Source organism: Mus pahari, chromosome 10 (assembly GCF_900095145.1).
Source record: "Mus pahari chromosome 10, PAHARI_EIJ_v1.1, whole genome shotgun sequence".
Taxonomy (NCBI): Eukaryota; Metazoa; Chordata; class Mammalia; order Rodentia; family Muridae; genus Mus; species Mus pahari.
The window spans coordinates 5213603-5235821 of record NC_034599.1 but is presented as its reverse complement, the minus strand read 5'-3'; the positions used below and the strand labels follow the sequence as shown (position 1 = coordinate 5235821).

Genomic DNA, 22219 nt, shown 5'->3' with positions numbered 1-22219 from the left:
AGCACTCATGAATTCAAGGTCCTCCTTGACTATGCATTAAGTCTGAGTTCAGCATGGGTTCTGTAAGATCCCGTCTCAAGCAGAGAGAAGAGGCATGGTTATGAAAGCAAGCAAAGAACCTGGGGGAGCTGCAGTCTCCCACAGGCATTCACTCTTTCAAGAATTTTCCCTAGGGTAGGAAGATGTGTGGTTATTTTGTCGTTTGAGCTATCTGTTTTTAACTTGGGTTGTAGCAATAGTGAAATCTTTGTGGCTTTTCCTTTTTAATTTTTATGGAATTTATGGCTCTATAGACATCGTAGATAAAATCTGGGCAAGTATTGGACTCTTGTTGTTGTTATTTTTAGGCTGGAATCTTCTGGAATAGCTTCCCAAACACATAGCATTCATGGGATTACAGACTGTTTGGTCTTCACGAGCAGCCAGTCCCACTATTTATTTTTACTGAAGCTCTCCTGAAGATAGGAATTGAATACCAGATTAAATGTGTTATGCTTACAATGAAAATATTTCATCTGCTGTATCTGCTATCATAATAAATAGGGATTTAATAGCTAATGATTGTTGTGAGTCAGTACTTGTTTGGAATGCTTACGAAATTTCACATAATATCCTCAGCAGTCTTGCATGGAGTTAGTGTCTTGTTTTTCTCCAAAAAACCTGAGATTTGATGAAGTTAACTTTTGCTCAGACATGACTTCTTTGCATGCTAGAAAGAGATGTTTTGCTGATGTGTGTTGCCTTTGAGAGGAATGAATGTATCCTATGTCAAATGGGTGCAGAAATGAAGATCCAGAATGTTCTTCTGAAATGAATGAGGTCATTCACACTGCACTGCTGGTTTTCACCCTCTTTGAATGCCGAAGAGTCTGGTTGCTCCACCCTGCACACAGCCGACTCTGACTAGCTAGGTGGCCTTGGGTATCCTGTTCTTCTCTGAGCCTCCAGGGCACTGTGAGCCATGTCAGGGCTGTGTGGCCTCTGCCAGTTCTATCTATGGTGCTGTTTCCCACCAGCTTGCCCATTGCAATGTAGTGGCCTCTTGGGGAGAGACATTCCTTGACTCTCTTTTACTTTACATTTATTGAGTGACTAACAATCCCAGAGCTTTGTCCTGGAGTCTTCTGAGGAATATTTCTTCAAATTATCCAACATCCATTATTTTCTGACAAGTACACAAAATAGAAACTCGCAAAACAATCATGTAGAGACTTTGTTCAAGTGAAAGCCGTAGAAACCCTGAGTCCCATTGTATTTTCCTTGGATGGTCCACGCCCAGCGTGATTTCTTAGGACTTTCCTGCATAGAACAAGCTGACACATGTGAGAACCCTAAAAACATCTCTGAGATGATTAAAAACTGAGGCTTATCTGACAGACTCCCGACTTGGTCTGTTCTGTAATGTGCTGTGTGGCTTGTATTAAACTAAAGCTTCTGTTCCATTTCCATGAGCATTTCAGCACCTTATCTACAATGGAATCTTTATGAAAGTTCTTCCCTTTCTTCATCTTTGCCCCTCTCTTCTTTTCTATTCCTTTTTCCCCTTCCCCTCCCTGTATGTATATGTCATCACTAATGAACTAAGGTGTTTTGTTTTTGTTTTTGTTTTTACAGGAGCAAAGGATATATACCTATCCCCTCTCCTAGCCCACTCCATACTTCCTCCAACAAGACTACCTAAAGTGTCCATATTCTCCATAGTTAGCACCATCAATAAGGGCAGGATTCAAATACATGAGACAAGGCGGGACATGTCTCATTTAAAGTGCAACTATGGGACGTGCGGGCTTGTAAGAGAATAGAAGGAAAAAGGTCTCTGAGAGTTTTAGTTATTTACCCAGTTCTCATAAATCTGTGCTTGCAACCATTAAACATGTACTAATGGCAAGATGTGACAGGTACTAGGTAGATTCATGGGTAACAGCCCTTCTTCACTTTATTGTACTGTTTAAAATATGCTGGATAAGTTAGGTTTACACACATCTGATATAGAAGAAAAACTACAGAGCCTCTGTGTGCATACAAAAAGCCTCCATGTATAATACTTTGTTAAGGGAGAGGTAAAGTGTGAAGATGGAAGAAGACAGGGGAGGCTTTTTGAAGAGATGGAGGAATCTTGAAAGGACCATTTTTATTCTAGAGTGTGAACTAAATATATGTTCTTTTAAAACATATATAGTTTTCATTTTATGTGCATTTGGTGTGAGAGTGTCAGATCCCCTAGAACTGCAGTTATGGAGTATCTGTAAGCTGCCATGAGGGTGCTGGGAATTGAACCCCTGTCCTGTGGAATAGCAGTTGGTGCTCTTAACCATTGAGTCATCTTTCCAGTCCCTAAGTACATGTTCGAAGGAGGTAAGATAGCTTAACTACAAGACAGAACATGGTTTATTTAAGATGGTGAAATTTTTCTGCTGCCTGTGAGTTTTGATAGTATGGTTGGGTCTGTCTGTCAAAGCTGTGCTTTAGAAGTTTCTGGACTCAGGAAATTATTAGCTTTGCTGGTACCTGGCTGTATCTCTCAAGTTTCTGTTTTTATTGATGTCTATGATAGTTCTTCCCCAGCAGGATGCACTGTGCCTTCTAAATTTCCACCACTATCCAAAGATGGCAGACTGTGGCAGAGGCTGGGAGCGCGGGCGTGGCTCCCTGGGTTAAAATTCTGGTAAACTTCTTATGATGCTAGCCTGTGTGAAGTTGTGAACAGACACTGACTTTTTTTCTTTCATCTGTCTGTTTGTCTGTCTGATATCTATCTATCTATCTATCTATCTATCTATCTATCTATCTATCTATCTATCTATCTATCATCTATTTACTTACTGCAGATGAGTTGTGTGCACAGCACAGATAGCACATGTGGGTAAATTAGAGGAGAACTTTCAGATACTGCCTTCTCCTACTGTGAGCTCCTTTACCCTCTATGTCTTCTTGGTGGCCTATGCACAACCCAGTCTGTAATTCAGGGCTTCATCTCCAAAATGAGAATTAATCCTAGAAATACTGCAGTTTGGAAACATGGTTCATAACAGTGGACGGACAGGTTATATGGGTTCCCATAGAAGCAGATTTTACTTGGCTAACTTTATAGTAAATCCATTGATTCTTCTAAAATATAGGTAGATCTCAAGCTTTAAGTCTGTGTAAAATATAGTTATATTTATAGAAATATAATTAAATATTTACTTGGGACTTTGTATTCCTCTTATGAAATGAGGTTACAGAGTATCATTAGTGTTATCTCTTCCTGGGTGGTACAGGTTATTATTGCTGAATAAAAAGCAATGCCATGGCTTCCGAGTTGAATGAGAATACTTGGGAAGCCACTCCACAAACAACTCTCAGGCAGGCAGCTAGGAAGGAAACACTGTGTGTGGCACTCAAAGCATGTTGACTGTGGGTGACATTGCTCCCTAGGAAATGAATGTGGTCTCTTCCCTGGCTCCAGCTGGAACAGGTTTTCTTGGTTGTCTTTAGACCCCAGTGTCTGGGCTTGATCCTCTGTATGGCATGGTCCATAAGTTTTTTAATTAAATGTTTACTTCTTTAGTTTTATGAATATGTGCTATCTGAATGTGTGGATGTGTACCATATGAATGACTGATGTAAGTGGCAGCCAGAAGAAGAAAACAGACCCCCGGGGCTGAAATTATAGAGGGTTGTAAGCTACCATATGGGTTCTCTGAATCCTCTGCAAGAGCAGTGCTCTTGACTGCTGAGCCATCTCCCAGCCCATGGTTTGTGGTTTAATCTTTCCTTTTGTATTCAAGTGGAAGAATTGATTTTCTGTTGTTTGGGACAATTTAAAATTTAATAATACATTTAAAAATAATTATTTTTTAAACAATATAATCTCATGTAGCCCAAGCTTGCCTTCAACTTTCTGTGTAGCCAATGCTATCCTTCCAAATCCACATCCTGAGAGCTGGGCTTCCAGGTGTGCACCGCCACATCTGTTTCATGGGTTGTGGAGGGGCTTTCAGGTGTGCACCGCCACATCTGTTTCATGGGTTGTGGAGGGGCTTCCAGGTGTGCACCGCCACATCTGTTTCATGGGTTGTGGAGGGGCTTCCAGGTGTGCACCACCACATCTGTTTCATGGGTTGTGGAGGACAGAAAGCAAAGGTCTGTGGATGCTACACAAACATTTCTACAACCAGAGCTATAGCCCTAGCCCTTAATTTGGTTTAAAACTGAGCTCATTTTATGATGTTAGTCATCTTTATTTTAAGGAAGTTGAAGCTGTACTTTCATTTAGGGACTTCATCTAGACAACATTGGAGTTGCGTGTGTCTCTGATTTTGTTCTATATGTTGGCTTTTTTAGTGTTCTGATTGAATTTGGGGCTTTGAACATGAGAAGTCTGTCCTTTGTCATTAAGCTACAACCCCAGCTTGTGTTATTTTTCAAACAAATGAAGGACATCAGGCTTTATATAGTTTAGAATTATATGCCAAGTAGGAGATAAAACCAAGATTATCGGTTTAGGGAGCATTCAACATTTTTTGTGTTGCATTGCTAGCAGCAAACATAAGTTCTTTGCCTTGATGACATTATTGTTTGGTATTTCACTATAACCTTGGCAGCTGCAAAGTAAGACTAAATAGGAGGGGTATCGAGGATTCAAAACCCACCAGCAGCTGAGTGCATCCAACTCTAACCTTTCCTCTTTAGTCTTAGAACTGTCCTGTTACCTGCTTGAGGTCTGGATTTCTGCATGTAATCCTAACTGATATGCTTCCAAAAGCACTGTGGAGGGCTTGGGATTGGGGTTGGGGTCAGGACCAACTTAACCTAGTTTAAAAAAAGACACTCATCTGTTACACAGAGACACACAGTAATACCTGTTGCATCAAAAGGGGACACTTGAAATGTCTAATTCTGATTTCTTGAGCATGTTCCAGGGACTGCGGTTTGCTATGCCACTCTGAAATTTCCTTTCCCCTTTTTTTTGAGATGCTTGCCTTGGAAACACTCAGGGTGTTCTCAGAGCTCTCCAGTCGCCAGGAGACTTTTTGGTTCATTGTCTACCCTGTCTATTCCTTATAGAAGCCAATGGTAAACCATAGCCTAGCAGATGAGTACATTGAGGTATGGATGCTACTGAAATTTTGCTCTAGATTCCTTCATTCCTTGGATCATGGGATGTCTGTCAAATGAATTCAGAGCACACACATGAAGCATTACATAGTAGACAAGGTTAGTTTATTGCAGAAAAATAAGGTACTCTTATTCTTTTTGGGGGATAGTTTTCAAGAGAGCCAATGAGGAAGAAAACAGACTTAGTGAGGCCAGTGGCCAGAGAAACCACTGTACTGGTCCATATGGATCTGTTATATTATCTCTTAAAGTTTTTCAGATAGCTTTTCTGGGCAGCACATTTCTAACCAGGTTATTTACAGTATTAGTTTTTGTAAGAGGGCTCAGTAGTAATTTTGTTTTTTAACCAAAAGCCTCCAGTTTGGTAAAGTGTGTTAGCATCCAGGCAATTCCACTAGGCTCCTTAGAGTGACCTAGCAATGGCTTATGTCATAACCTGCTGCCATCAGCTGCCACCACCAGGTGAAGTGGGAGTGGCATATAAAAGCACTGCTGGCCACCCCAGTTCCCATGTGTCCCTGGCCAGTCTTTCTTTCTTTCTCTCCCATTCTATCCTTCTCTGTCCCCCACCCCTTCTCTGTCCTCATGACTCTGCTCCCATTTGTCTGCCTGTCTACATGTTCACTTGTCTGTCTTTACCCTGTCTCTAGGTCCTTATGCCGCCTATACCACACAATAAACCCCCTTATGCCAGATCTGTTGCATGGCATAATTTCTCAGGGGGACACCTTGGCATGGGCAGGCTTTCTCTCCACATTATATTTCATAACAAAATGACCTTAGGATCCTTGGGCCCTTTTGTGTGTTGTGTCTCCACTTACTATAAGAAGAATGTCTAAGACCCTTTCTTTCGAGCAGCAGCCAGCATCCTACAGTTTCTGCTCCTGCTTTAACAGCTGCTGATTATGGAATGGGTGTAGTCACGAAAACCCCAAATCTACTTATGAATGACTGTCTAACACAGTCACAGAACTTACCCACACTGTATCACTAGTTACCGTAAACCATAGGGGTGGAAAACAATCAACCTTCTTGTAGGACCGATGTCCAAGTGCTTGCCTGCATTTAGTGTCACAGTAAGCAGGCACTTTCTTGTTTGAGGATAAAAATCATTGTGGGCATTCACAGCAATGACTGTGAAGGAACAGCAGAGCTTTTGCTTTGTAGTTCAGGAATTCATAGAGCTAAGAAGGTGTTTAGGGAAAAATGGAAGCTTATACCCAGATTCCATAGGACACATGTGTCCAAGTAGCTCATCTGGAATTACAGGAGGCTCAGAAGGTCTCTTGATGGTGGGAGGGAGGGAGAAGGAAAGACATTCATTGGAGAATCCCTGGTATCTTGTCCTGCCAGCATAGCATGAGCTTTCCTTACAGTCTGTGTGGGACAGACTATAAGAGACGTTAAACTGCATGCTTCCCTCTGGTCTTAGCAAGAGCACTCACAGACAGCTTGGCTTACCATATCCTAGGAATCAGAATCAGAGTGCCCTCTCTCTCTTCACACTATTTGATATGGCTATTACTGTTATTCTCCTGGTAAATGCCTGTTTTTGCACAGCCCCTTTTTTGGAAAGGCCCATTAGCTTTACTACCTGTGTGAGCAGGAATCAAGATAATAATGGATGTTACTTACTGTCTTTTCTAAGAAGCACCAGGTGCAAAACTCCTCTAGTCTTCTGCACAGGTTACCTTTTGCCTTCGGCACCTAAACCAGTAATCGACTGGGTAAAACCCATTCCTACCTTTCTCACAGAGTACGTGGAGCTCTTCTATCCACCATTCAGCTTCTTCTCAGCCTTGCTAGTCACCTCTCCTGAATTCCTTCTGTTTTCAAATAACTGTCTCATTTATGATGTGCGAGTGGCCATTCCCTGATAGAGACTTCCAGGTAGTTTACTGGCCTCACTCTTGTCTTGAAGGGTCAAAGGGCAGTTTCAGACCCTGAAGCATGTAGCTATTTAGTAGTCTCCTTACATTTTCTTCAATTCACCAAGCTCGTATTTTTTTAAAACCATGTTTTCCTTTGATTTTCTGAAGTACCTCACCTCATGACGGGTCTCTCTTCACTGCAGATCTGTCCATGGCTGTACAGAAGTTTTCCCAGTCTCTGCAAGACTTCCAGTTTGAGTGTATTGGAGATGCAGAAACTGATGATGAAATTAGTATTGGTGAGTACTGGAGTCCACGTGCTGACTGCAGGTAGTGTTCTCATTGAAACCACACAGACACCGCACATTTCTAAATCATAAATATTTAGAATAGCCTCTGAATTTAATACAACTGAAGGTGTGATTTTGAGTTTCTGTGAAAATACATTACAAATCATTTCCAAATTGACTCTCCCCCCCCCCCCCCCGTGGGGAAATTACTTAATCATTCCAACTGAGGTCAGCACTTTGAGAAGATAGTGATAACAGCGTTTCCCTCTGTCTTCAAACACAGGCTGAGCATGTACTCAATATACGTGGTATAGGATTTAAGAGCTATCTTTCATTTTTCTTGCATCAATACTGAATTCTTGGCTAACACTAGCATTTGTTTAGAAAGAAAACAAAGCACATTTAGTCATGATGTATTGAAATAGTGTTCTAACAGATTATGGTTCAACAACTCTCAGGCAGAAAGTATGTTTCATTTTTGGAAAATTTTTGACACCAGGTCTCACATATACCAGATTTCCTTCAACTTACTAGGTAGGCAAGGTGACTTTAAATTCCTGGTTTACATGGTATTGGGATGAAAGCCAAGGCTTTATGGATGCTAGGCAAGCCAGTGCTTACTTGGTAAGCTATGTTTAGGAGTGTGAGGGACACATGGTCATGGCTGGTGCCTGGGTTTGTAGATGGTGGTTCTTGCTTCAGTCTGGCTTGGAAAGTGGCTCACCTATGACTGTTGGGGAATCCATAGGGAGTGAGGAGAGGCCTGCTTGCTGTATGAACATCAAACAACCAGGCCCTTCCTGTATCCTTAGAGTGAGTGGGAAGGATGAGCAGGAATGGTCGGGTTCTCATCCTCTGGAACTGTCTGGGCACTTTTCTTGTTACATTGATGGAGATCATACACTAAGTTGTCGATATGCTCAGAGTACGCTCTCCCAGTTGCTTCTGGCTTCTTTACATTTGTGTTGTAAACTCATACAGCCAACACAGCCAGATAAAGCCTAGACTATATTACTAGGAGAATAATAACACACAAGCTTCACTATTTAGGCAAACAATACTCAAGTAATTGTATTAGTTTTTACTGTTATAAAACTAGTTCTGTGAATACAAAAGCAAGGCTCCTTTATGTGTCTTGGCATTTGACTTAGGCTAACCTCAGCAGAGATAGTCTTTTGGAGATATGATTTAAGAAGCTTTCAGTTTTCTGTGTGTTTCTAATAGAATGAAGCACACATAATTAGCAGTTTTTCCTTTGCAAAAGATTATGCAAATACTGCTGAGTCTGTACAGGCACCATTTAATTTGGTGGCTTTATTCCATCAGGTTATACACATGAGCTTATGAAAATTAAAAAAATGGTGTCTTGAGTACATACAGGTTGCTCCAGATTTTCTCTCACTATCACTGCTAAGAGTGCAGGTAACAGCTGTCCATATAGCCTGTACCGTTCGAACAAGCATTTGCTAAGGCTTCTCTGGAAGTCACACTTGAGGAATGTGGGCACTGCAGAGGCAGGGTCTTAGCCACACACTTCACAGCCTTCCAGGCAGGCAGGTAACTTCCCAGGCTAGTGGGGAACTTGATCGCTCATCTGCTTGACTCTTTCCAGTATTAACTAAACATACAATGCTGTGTTCTGCTTGCTTCCAGATTAGATTGGAAAGGCATGCATTGCCCAGTAGGCAAAGGCTTAATGTCAGCTGCCAATATGTAATTATATTCTGTTTAAAGGCTCTGGGGATAATATAATAGATGAGAGATGAGGTGAGGGTAATGAAGGAGGAAACGCTGCTTACTAATTTTACATCACCTCTGTGTGTTTGTGCTACTGAAGATGGAACGCAGAGACTTTCACTGAGTTTGACCACTGAGCTATGTTCCCAGTCCTGAGTAAAGTGATTTCTTATAGGCAGAAATTATTTCTATAACCACTGATAACAACTAACATAAAAATATAGTAAATTAATTTATGTCAATCACACAACTTGTATATCTTATAACTTAGCCTCCAAATGCAGTCTAAAGATTTTAAAATCAATTCTGTGGTAATAGAACATATTGATTAATCTCTGACAGATGAGAATTATGAGATTATTCCAGTACATTTCCCTGGGCAGGGGACTGAGAGAGATGCATACCCCAGTCTGAGATGTGAGGCTCCTGAGGTAGAAGGGGGGGTCCTGTCATGCTCTCAGGAGCTCCAGTTCTGCAGGGGAAGGTACGACACTTCATATCCTATCCCAAACTCACTGAAGCTCCACGGCAAGTTTTTTTATTTAGTCTCTTTTTTCTCTAGTTCAACAAAAGAGGAGTATAATAGAGACAGAGCTGAGAGTGGTGGTGAATGCCTTTAGCACTTGGAAGAAAGGAAGAAGCTAGTAAATCTCTGTGAATTTGAAGTCAATCTGGTCTACACAGGACAGGCCCAGTCTCAAAACAAAAACCAGAGAGGGGTGAAGGGAAGAAGGGAGAGAGACAGAGAAAGAGAGGAGCAAGCTGTGTTTCATCAGCCACTGATGAATGGCCAAGGCAGCTCCAGCCACAATCGTCTTGAGACTGACCCATGGCATACATGTAAAATCTGATGGATTGACAGTGGCAGCAGAGCAATCTCCCCTCGGTGAGCAATGTGTAAGGTGATTTGGACACACGGTGGTGGTGTCAGGCTTTCCATTGTGAGGAGTGGGAGCCTGAGGCAGGACGGCAGGATTCTCATGTGCCCATGGTGGAAGGAGACATCGTCAGGCCTTGATTATGGAAAAGGAGGTGCCTTTACATGGCAGCCCAGCTCCTCAGTCTGTGAAAGCTATTCTGGGGAGGTCTGCTCAGTATCCAGCATGTAAACCCCCACCTTCTGCCTACACTCATACCCTTTGGACATTTTTTTTAATTATTATTTTTTAATTTTTTAAATTTTTATTTATTTTTTTGCTATTGATTGCCAGTGTGACACAGTTTGGAACAAAGCAAACTGGAATTACTCATGCAGGACCCAGTGGGGACTTCTTGGGGAAACTCCTGTGCTGAAGTTCCAAATAGAGCCTTCTATTATGCATACACCTTCTCACCCAAAACTGTTAGAAGCCATTGTTCCTCTGCACCAAGGATAGGTGAGCTGTGGGCTTTTGCTTGCGCTCACTGGCTTCCTGCTGCATGTAGCACTGGGTGAGTGGAAGCAGCTTGCTGAGTCCATTCAGATAGCTTTCTAACTGCTGTTCAAATCGCATGCTTGTGGACCACTTAGTAGTTCTGAGGTAAGAAGGCTGAGCTAGGAAACTGGAGCTTAGAAGTTAGTATGGTGGGTGGTGTCAACCTCTCTCTTATGTGATGTATTTATAGGGTAGGTTAGGAACAAAGTGCACAGTTATTTTGCTATGATCTATTACTATGCGGTAATATTTTCCAATTACTGCAAAAACAGTAGCCTTTGCAATTGTATTCCTGGTACCCACACATGCTGGGACTGACCATATTCCAACAGGAGTTATATACACACCTTTAAGACTAGTAGGAATAAAAGGGTTTGTATACAGAAAACAGTCTTATTCTATTGAAAACTCTGTTTACGGTGATTTGGTTTGAATATTTGAAAGTTCAAAGATATTACTGTGAACCTACCTCTGTGATGGGTAGTCTTACAAAGTTAATTAATCACTTGAGTGCATAGGATAATGAATTCTGTGCATTTTCATATACTATTTTAGTGTTTACTCCATTCATACTGAAGACAGATCACGCAAATTACTCTGATTTGTTACTCTATTTAGCACTTACAATTTAAAATAAAATTTAATATTCTTGTGCATATGATGCATGTATGTGTTTGCATGTTTGAGTGTGTGTGAGTAAGTGTGTGAACTTGCATGAACATGTGTGAACACAGGCCATCATGCACATATAGGGGTCAGAAGACAATCTCAATGCTGGTCCTGGCCTTCAGCTTATTTGAGATAAGATTTTTCATTGTTTGCATCTGAATACTGCATGCTAGATGGCCTGTAGCTTCTGAGGATTCTCTTGTCTCTGCCTTTCATCTAACTGCAGTGTTCTAGGATTATAAGTTCACACTTATTACTGGGCAGAGCTTTTACATTGCCTCTGCTCATTTAAACTCAGATCCTCACTCTTGAGCTGCAAATGTTCTACCACTGAGCCATCTCTCTAGCCCTTGAAATAATTCCTGAGTTCATGTGTGTGTGTGTGTGTGTGTGTGTGTGTGTGTGTATGTCTAGATATTTTTAGTCAAGCTGAGCTAGTTCTTGAGCTGCAAATGTTCTACCACTGAGCCATCTCTCTAGCCCTTGAAANTATATATATATATATATATATATATGTGTGTGTGTGTGTGTGTGTGTGTGTGTGTGTGTGTATGTCTAGATGTTTTTAGTCAAGCTGAGCTAGGCAAAGTTTATTTGTTCTAAGCAATCCTGGAAAGCATCTTGCAGTGCATGTGTGGTTGTGCATAAACAGCTTTGGTAAGGGTACAGTGTCCTGTGGATATCTTTCAGGGACTCCTAGGGAAGTCTGGGAAGAGGTAACACTTGCATTCAAGAGTTAGACATTTATCAGGAAGAGTCAGTTTGCTAGTAAATGTTTTAAGTGAAGATGTCATTCAGTTAGACACACCTAAATAGAACACTTGTGTTGGAGACAGGTAACTAAAAGCCACCTGCCAACTAAGGTTCATGCCAAATCCTTAATGGAGAAAGAAGCCAAACAGTTGGGTGACTCAGAGTAGAACGCGTTTTTGTGATAACCGTCTAGCTATTTCTGATCTGATTAGTATATTTCTCTTCCTGTATTTAACTAGGTTTTGAGTGCAAATGTGTACTCAGAGTAATGAGGGTCATTATCATCTACTTGTCTAGAATGAAGAACCTGTTTGTTGCCTTCAAAAGCAAGATACCCATGACAATACAGTACATATTATATGTATTTGCTTTCATGGAGGAGTTGAACCTGTACCAAGCTTTGTTATATATCTGGCATTGTTTTGGATGGTCCTACATAGTTTTGGTTCATTTTTTCTGTCTTCAGGAAACTATGGTGAAAAACAAGGCTTCAACTGTTAAATTTAAGATAAACATTTACATTTTCTATCAGAGTATGACATTGTGGAATTGGTTCTCTTATTCCACCTTTTCTTGGTCCCGGAGATTGAACTTGGATCCTCAGACTTATAAGGCAAAATGCTTTACCTGCTAAGCCATTTCCCTAATAGCTTCACCTCCTGAGTTATGTCCCTGGTGCTATTTTTGTTTGAGAAGGGTCTCATATACTCTATGCTGGTCTTGAACTTGCTATGTGGCTAAGAATAACCTTGAGGTCTGAATCTGCCTGCCAACACCTCCCAAGTGTTGAGATTACAGGTGTGTAGCACCACACCCAGCTTAGTGGGTGTGTTTGAATCAACAATGCTTTATCCAAGTATAAATATGTATTGTTTGATATCTCCTTGGGACAGAAGGTCTGCCCATGTGGTACAGCAGCAAAGGAACTCAATAGTGAATTAAAGTCAGGAGCCCAAGTGATCCTGGAAGATTGGTCTGAGGGCGTCAAGTGAAGGCATTTCTCAGTGAGGCAGTTGGAAAAAGTTTCAGTTTGACCAGCTATTTGCACTGTATTGTGAGGGAATTCTTATGTAGGGTAGAAACACTTAGAGACAGAGAGCTGCCATTGACGAAGGCTAACAGACATATGCTGAGGAGACGGCTCCTCAGCTAAAATGCTTGCTACACAAACAAGAGTGTTCCAGCGCCCAAATCCCACAGAAATGAAGTTCCAGCCTCAGAAGATGCAGAAGGTGCATCTCAGAGAAAGTCGGCTAAAGAAACTTGCCAAGTGCTCGGGTCAATGGAAAAACCCTGCCTCAAAGAAAATAGTGTTAAGAGTGGTGTAGAGGCTGGGCGTGGTGGTGGCGGCGCATACCTTTAATCCCAGCACTTGGGAGGCAGAGGCAGGCAGATTTCTGAGTTCGAGGCCAGCCTGGTCTACAGAGTGAGTTCCAGGACAGCCAGGGTTACACAGAGAAACCCCGTCTCGAAAAGCCAAAAAAAAAAAAAAAAAAAAAAAAAAAAAAGAGTGGTGTAGAACATTCCTAACATTAACCTTGGGGCTTGCACATGCAGACATACACATGTGCATGAGCATGCACACACACACATGAGTACACACACAGAGACACTACAGGCACATACACATGAAGAAAAATAATACAGATAATTGACCTATTATAAATCCAGAATGTCTTCTACTTAAGAACCCACTTTTCTTCCAAACAAACTAGTGGTTAAGAAAACCCTTACTGTTTTCTTTAAATACTCACCAATATACCAGCACCCATACAATTGCTCTTAGGATTGTTAAATTACAGCAGGGCTCATCAAGTGGAGCTCTCTGTAGCCTTGAAACTTTTCTTGGGCAATTTTTGACTGCTTGGGCCTCTGCTTGCTACTTGATTTGAGATCTCTTTTTAAACAATGTCATAAACCAAAAACAATGATACTATGAAGTGCAAGTTTTCTAAAGAGATCTCTGATATTTTATTAAATTTAAGGAAAAAAAATCCCTCCTCATTTGCTGATTTGAAAGACAGTCTGTCAGGTTTGGCAAACCATCATTACAGTCCACTTAAGTGTAGTTATGTGAATCAGGAAGCATCCCAAAAGTGGAACAGTTCCAAAAGTCTCGATTGTTTATACAAATAACATTTTCTTTTGAACTCTGAAGGAAGCATATTTTACTCTTTAATAGCTCTCAGTCAGACAATTGAATTATTGTTTTCCATTTCTCCTTTTTTTAAAGTCACCCCTATTTTTGTAACCTAGCAGAAACCACCCACAAATAATGCTGGAAAAAGCAGAGCATGGCCTAGCAGGGAACTCTAAGTTAGTGCAAGAGTGCTACTTTAGTAAGATCATGTTGTCAGATTTATATTTTATTTATTTTGACTTACCTTAATAGGTTTATTTTCTTTTCGACAAGTTCTCACGTAGTGCACACTGGTCTGCAGCTCTCTGTGTAGCCTAGGAGGGCCTTGACATATAAATTCTCTCAAGGCCTTGGGTCATTAGCCTTGGCTCATGTGTATTTTAAGAAACTGGCATTTGTTTGAAGTTTAAAAATTAGTTATTTTTCTTAATTTCAGGGTTCAATAAAAGAATATGACTTGGAAAACTTCCAGTGTCACAAGCCTGAATAAAAGGTGGTTTTGTTGTTATTTTGTTTAATTATTTTTTTATCTTATTGATATGCATGAGTCCCCTGAAGCCATCTCTCTTTCATGGATTTATTCTGCTAAAAGTAGTTTAATTTTATTCTACTGAGGCTCCAGCTGTCTTCCCTAGCTGTTTCAAGGAAATAAGTTAGACCCCAGTTTCTGCACTTTCTTAGTGCTCTGAAGTGCTGTTTGTAATCAATACATACTATTTGTTGAATGGCTGGCCTCCCTGCAGTGCCTCCTAAACCTTCAAAGAAATAAGCATCTCAAAGCTAGCTAAACAGAACTTTATGGTCACACTAAAAGCAAACTAATCATGCATGGTGGCCTAGTTAGTATGACTAGCTACTTAGGCAGTGGACACAAGACTAACTTGGGACATCCAGTGAGACCATTTCTTATATTTAGACATGTCCAATATGATTTTTAAGGTATGGTATTCTAAATTTGAGGAAGTACTTTATACATAAGCAGGCACCTACACATTTTTGCAGATGCATATGATTCTTACATATGTGTTAGAAACGTGTGTTTCTTAATGTTTGTAAACGTAAAAAAAATTCAAAGCAGAATTTAAGTTGGTTTTCTGTTCTTTTGTTATGGGTTACCTGTTGTATTTTAAGCTGTGTGCATCCCCTGGGGACAGGGCCATGGAGGACGACCCAAGCTTTTGTCTGAATGTAGGGCGCTGACTCAAAGGTTGTAATATTCCTTCCCTCACAGCACATGTTAAAGTCATGCTTTAAGTAGGCCTACTTAGAGAGGCTGTCACCTATGGTTGATAACACAATGTCACAAAAATAATCTCAGCAAAAAGAGAAATAACTGCAGGGTCAGTTAAAATGCAGAACGCTGCAATGTGCAGTGTCTACACACCTTGGTGAATACAAACTCATCTCTTCTAAGATCCATTGTTTACCCAACATTCCTGCTGCTTTCTTAGCCAAGAGCAGAGGAGTCAAAAAGATGGTTGGCTTGACTCGCCCAAACTCGCCTGCTTGAAGCACGGGAGTGTGGTGGCAGCTATGGCTTACTGGGGACAATAATAGGATGGTTGTTTCCCTGCCTTCTCTCAGTGCAAGATGCCAGAGCAGGACTATTAGAATCAGAAACCTGCTTTGTAGCTTTCTTTCCACTGAGCTTGTCTGTGCTTGCATTTCCTGTCTGTAAAACTCATTATTCATAAGAACTTAACAGGCAGCCAGGACTGAAGTTCCGTCACTGGGTTAGGTCATTTATAGTTATACTACCACTGGGGAAAACAACAGTAAAAGTTACCATGAAATCCAAGTTCACTAGAAATGCTAAAGGAGCAACTTCTATTGTGCTGAGTCCACATCCAAGATAGATCAGTCCTGGCTGGGTGGGAGGGATCTGGAAGGAAGCTGTCTCAGAGACAGAGCTGCCTAAAGCAGCTGAAGGGAAGCATTAGCAGATGAGGGAAGGCATCCCTCACCTTTAGAAGGGAAGAGATGGCAGCCCAGTCTGACTGACAGGGAAGGCATAGTGGGTGGAGTTCATGGTAGTAAGAATGTATGGCATAGGCTCCTTACTTCACAGTGGATCATGAAGCAGAGAGAGGGTTGCAAATCAAGAACCAGGCTATAACCCTTGACAACCTAACCCTGGTGAACTATTCTCTAAACTGTCACCACCTCCTGAAGCTTCCGTGGCCTCCCCAGATTGTACCACCAGTTGAGGAACAAACATTTCAGACCAAGAGCTTGCAAAGGACTTTTCAAACTATATGGAAGACCTGAGGTGGGAGGGAGGATGGCAAGTGAAAATGGTGTGTGCAAGGACCTGGGCAGGTGGAGCTGGGAATTGTTAACCTAAAGATTCAGAAGCCACCTCAGAGTGCTCATGTGGTCACGGTCTGCATTTTCAGAGGGTAGTGTGGCCTCCTCATGGAGAACGTAAGAGCGCTGCTGCAGACTGGCTTTGCTCAGTGTTTTACTTGGCTGTTTTCTGTGTGTAGGTCCAGAAGACAATTGTCTGGGATAGCCTGGCTCAAACTGTCAATATCTGCTATATACACTCATGTTACTGTGAAGAGCCACCATGAGAACCTCACAGGCTGTGTGTTACAACTATCTTGGTATCTTGAAAATGGGCCTCATATGGTTTGCATAGAACTTCATAGTCTTTCAGATCTTTTCCTACTAATGGAGATATGTACTACAACATCAGTGTATTAAAGGAATATCACTTGCTGAACACTGCAGCAGCTCCCTGAAGCACAATGTAATTCTGAACTTACAGCCTTAGGCTCCTTTGTCATGAGCACAGACTATACATTCACTTGCTTGTTACTCAGTAGATCATTAGAAAGCACTGAGGGGTTTGTAGTCCCAATTTGGAAACATTAGCATGTAAAACAGATGAAAAATCAATTCATGGGAGTTGGAGGAAAATGTATGGATAAACTTGCCAGCCACGAACGACTAGGGAGAGGAAGCAACACAGAGGGAGAAGTTTAGAAAGGAGAGCACAGTTGACTACCAGACCTCCAATCAGAAGTCCTGGGTATCTGTCCTGGCTATGTGACCAATAAATAAAGGAGTAGTTTGGAGCTATTTCTCCATCAAGCGTATGCTTCAAGGTGGGTTATCTGGGGCTGTAGAGAAGAGCTTTGAGGTCATGTTTGAGTCTTGGACTGCAAGTGAAGGTGCTCTTCCCTACAGAGGCGTTCAGAGCAGTAACAGAAGTCTCAATAACAGAAGTAGGAAAGATCTTTACAGATTGTACCAAAGTGCTGAGTAGTTTCAGAAAGTGAAGTTTCATGATTGCATAGCATGCACAAACCCCCCAAGTTTAGTCCCCAACAAATCCTAAGTAGAGCTCGATGGCAGGCTCTCTAAGACCCAGGCTCAACAAAAATAAGCCTATGATACTACACATTGTTTACTACTTAGCCAAAGTAGTTCAAACCTTTTATGCTTCACACAAAACATCCATTTTATTTTATCTTCAGTCTCAGAAATGTCCAGATTCCCTTTCACCAGAATAAAATGAGTAGTCTATGTCCCAAGGTTGGGAGGTCTCCGAGCCTTGAATTTATCTTGATCCTTGGAGCCTGATTCAGCTGTGGGAAGCTGTTACTAGGCACTTAGGTCTATAACCAACCACCTATTTTCTCTGTACTTTAAAAGAAATTAGGAAAGAGAAATTGTAAAAGGGAAATGGATTTATTACACTTTGTCCAGACCTGGGGTTGGGGGAAGAGGTATCTAATTTCCTTCTCCCCATGACTGTGGCCATCCTGTAATTTAGAGAAAGACATAACTGAAGGCTAGAACATGTGTAAATTTAACTGTGAGATAGACCAATTGGTCCCTTCTTTGGAAACAGCAAACCTGGCACCTGGTTAATTCCACTTTTTGTTATAGAAACAGTTTTTTGTTCAAGTCAGAGTCAAGGAAAATGGAACTTAAAGACCTCTTCCTTTTTTTCTTGAGATGGGGTCTTCAAATGCAGTTCTGGCTGGCATAGAACTTATTCAGGAGATGAGACTGTCCTCTAATCTGCAGAGAAGAGTCACCCATTTTTGAAAGAGAAGAAAGAATCCTGTATTTTTGTGCAATGTATATGATCCCACCCATCACACCCTGGCCAATCTTCTCTGATATCAATCCATTAAGTAACAAAAGTTGGGGGATTGAAAACACAGGGAGGCCAGAGTGTCTCCCTAGAATATCTCTGCTAGCTTCTGCCCAGGGTCATAGAGACAGGATTCCTACTTTAATCTATCAGTTGTTTGTGCAGAAGGTGATTTGGTGGTAACTGGGTTGAGGAGGGTGAGGGTGATACCAGATGTGCTCTTTGTGACTACACTGGTAGAATGACCAATGCTGTACAGGCCAGATGCTCAGAGGGAATTCTGGTTGTTTCCATTTGAAGCCTGAGAGAATATTTTGTTCCAGGTATGCCCATAGAATACATAAGAGATGTGGATGCCGTGAAAATTTCCCAGGACTTTAAAAAACCAAAACAATTGTAAAAAATAAAACTTTCAAATTGAAAAGGTATGGAGGGCACAGTGTTTCAGGTGACGTGGAGACAAAACTGCTTGGAGTATACCAAAGCTAGAGAAGGGACTGGAGGCTGGGGACACCAGGATTTAGCAATAGAGGAGGTCATTTGATCTGGGTCTCAACACTTACATGAGATGCAGATGGGGCACAGATGTGAAGAAAAGAAATGTAGAATATGAGAATATTTAATATTTTCAAAGTCAAAACACTCAGGCTAGAAATTCCAGTGTCCCATATTGATATATGCAACCAGGTGCTTATGTCGACCTCATGGAAGCCACATATATTGCTTATAGTATGAAAGTTGGAATTTCTTTACCCGGAGTTGCTGAGCTGTAAAGTGGCTAAGTCAACGGAGCCTTGTAGGAGGATTTTTATGTGCTGATGAGATGCTTGGAATGGAGAACTGGTGCTTTGCATGCAGGGCAAATGCTGCACCTCTGACCTGCAGCCTGGTCCCTATTGATGATCATCCTTCAGAGGTTAAAATGGGTTACAGTCCCAGATGCTGATGTGAGACTTTTTTTTTTTTTTTTTTTGAGTACGGACAGAGACACTTAGAGGAGAGAGATCAGCATTTGCTGAACAGATGTGTAGAGGGAAGAGGTGAAGATAATTCAGTTGGGTTGTTGAGGAATTGTAGCTACATTTATGTGATTATATGGCATGGGTACCTATGGGTGAAACATTAATTGTGAGTTAAGTCTTGGTACATATTGTTTGAGGTTCAAAAGAACCATCTTGTTGGAAATTCCCAATCATCACTTTGACTTGATAAACTCCCGATAATGACTTGGGAAAATGGGGTTACTTCTGCAAAAGTGGATAAGTGCCTATGTTTTAGTGAGCAAATTGGAGTTAAAAAGTATAACTGTGTATATCATCAGTTTTATGACCGTGAAGGCTGTTAAGCTGATTTGCCTCAGTTTACCCATCTGACAGGTTTGTGTACTCATGGATGACTCCTTCTTGAGATATTGTGAGCAGAGCAGTAGTTTTAAGTCCCCTTAAATCCACCCTGCATCGTTCTTGCTCCTCCTACACCCTTTGGAGAGTAGGTTGCTTCATGTTAGGATGTAGATCAAGGGGAAGGACCAGTAACTGCATGCTTGGTGTGCACTGTTACCCAGCCATAGCTAGAGGTCCCTGAGAAGAGGGTGGGGTCTCAGTTGAAGGATTGCCCTGCTCAGGTTGATCTGTCTCTAGGAAATTTCTTGATTGTTAATCCATGTATGGCAGCTCAGCCCACAGTGGGTGGTCCCATTCCTTGGACGGGAGGTCCTGGGTTGTATAAGGAAAGCTAGCAATTTATGAGCCTTTTAGAACCAGCAAGCGGCCTCCCTCTGTAGTTTCTGCTTCAGTTTCCTGCTTGAGTCTTACCTTCCTTCAGTAATGAACTGTAATGTGTAAGCTAGAATAAACCATTTTCTTCCTCTAATTTGTGTTTTCTTGGAATGTTTTATCACTGCAATAGAGAGGAAGGGAGGCACTGTGTGAGGAAGGAAAGGTGGTTGTATAAAGAGGGGGAGGGGAGGAACGAGGAAGCAACATTTGTGGTGCAATGAGAGGCTCAGAGCACGAGTTGTCAGCTCCAGAGAGGAAGAACCAGAAATGGAAGAGTAGATAGTTCTGATCAGGACTCACTGAAGTCTCTGTGTGGAACAGGACGCCAGGGCATCTGGCGAGAATGAGGGAAATTTTGGGCTGGGTTCTCGAGAAGGAACATTCTTTTGAAATAGCCACTGTGGGAAATAAGATCTGGAGTACACTAGGGCTGAATAGCAGGATTCCTGGAAACACAAGCCAAAGGGGTTAGATAGCTTGAACTTTTAGTGTCCTTGTGGGTCACAGCCAGGAGGTTACAGCTGATGGGAGGCTGTGGAACAGCGAAGCTGGGCAGGGAAGAGGACGTGAAGGGGGCTGCAGGAAGACTCTGAGGGGCAGGAATGCCATTGCAGATTGTGAAGGAATGCATGGTGGGAAGTTAGTTCTGATGGCAGCAAGCCTAGAAGGGTGTGTGTGCTAGATTTAAGTGGGTGATTGTCATCAACAAGTTCCTGAGGGGTTGGTCCATCCTTCCCCCTTGGTGGCTAGTCACCCTCAGTGAGCAATTGCCTCAGGATTGTCACCTTTAAAGATGACAACTCTCTCTTGTAACCTGGCAGGGTAGCAGGCTGGCACTGTTGTCCCCACAGCCTTGCAGTCATGGTTGGCTGGAAGGGTGTGGAATTGATCAAGTTAAATACCTACTTTGTCACTCATTTGTTGTTCTGGGGCTGTGGGGCAAGCTGTCCCACCTTTAAGCCTTCTGTTCTTCCTCCTGTATGAAATGAAGCGAATGCTTCATATCATGTGTGGACATTAAATTAGACAGTTGGTGTAGCACCAGAAACAAGGCAACAAGTTCCATGAAGTTCTTGAGTTTTGTTAGCATCTTGCTGTGTTTGGAACGAAACCAGAGTCTATGACTTGTGGGCTTGATAGGCACAACCCTGGGCAAGATTGCAACTGAAGGATCTTTGCAGATTTCATGGAAACTCACAGAATGTATGATGGCCTGGGAAAACTCAGCTGAAGCTCAGGTTAATTCCGTGGCATTGAAATGTTGTTCTTTTCATATTCCTACACATTCACTGTGAAAATTTGCTCTTTTGTATAAATCACATATAACAAACATGTACAAAAACTAGCACACACACTCATATAACGGAACCTCTCCAACACACTTCCTTTGTTGGGCATTTTCTCTTTTCTAAGTTTTATTTGTTTTATTTTATGTGTTTGTTTTGCACACACATATGTGTACCAGCAGAGTGCAGAGCTTGTGATCGAAAGACCTTGGACCCAAAGTTACAGGAGGTTGTGAGCTGCCACATGTTCCCTGGGAACAAAATTCAGGTCCTCAGCAAGAGCAGCAAATGCTCTTATATACTGAGTCATCTCTCCAGCCCCTGCTTGGTACTTTTAAAGTAGGTATTATCAAAGAGTTTACTAAACAAAAGAGCATTGAATATATAGCAGAGTGTTATTTCTGTACATTCGTTGTTACCTTTTTCTTGAAGAAAAGAATATTTCCTCAATTTTTATAAGTAATACTGATAATACGGAGCAGTAACAGCAAACTCCCCCCATCTTTCTGTCTGTCTGTCTTTCTCTCTCTCTCAGCGATTGTCTCACGTGTCCCAGGCTGGCCTAAAATTCCCTATGTAGCTGAAAATGACTCTTCAGACACTTGTGCCTTCATCTCCCAAGTGCTGCTGGGATTCCAGGTGTTCACCACCAGGCTGGCTTTATGCTGCTGTGGGCTAAGGTGGTTGGGTGGACACCACCCAGGGCTTATGCTCACTAGAAAGGACTGCCCTATCTGAGCTACTTCCCCAGTCCTTAGGAGGTCCCCTTTAGAGGTCAAGTTTTTGCTTTTTTTTTTTTTTTTTTAACTTTGGAGCTCAGATGTTAATGGTCGAGAGTGTCCAGTTGGACTAGAAAAGCATGGAGGATGATAGATTTGGTCATGAATTACAGGTCTCAGCCCAGATGTATAGGCATGGTAACCATGCACACTGGTAGACCTGCTTAGTGATGTAGGTGCTTGCAAACCTCAGGGATACCAGAACCCAGGTGTAATGGTTTGTATATTCTTGGACCAGGGTGTGGCACCATCTGGAGGTGTGGCCTGGTTGGAATAGGTGTGACCTGGTTGGA

General features: G+C 41.8%; 1 protein-coding gene across 4 annotated transcripts in view; it reads left to right on the top strand.

The window, feature by feature from the left end:
- Arhgap42 (Rho GTPase activating protein 42) overlaps nt 1-22219 on the top strand; it is a 243793-nt gene that overhangs the window by 52431 nt on the left and 169143 nt on the right. For all 4 annotated transcript variants that reach the window (XM_029543298.1, XM_029543297.1, XM_021206545.2 and 1 more), the window contains exon 2: nt 7175-7270. In XM_029543298.1, coding sequence (XP_029399158.1) covers nt 7175-7270 — 96 coding nt within the window. The remainder of the gene's footprint in view (nt 1-7174; nt 7271-22219) is intronic.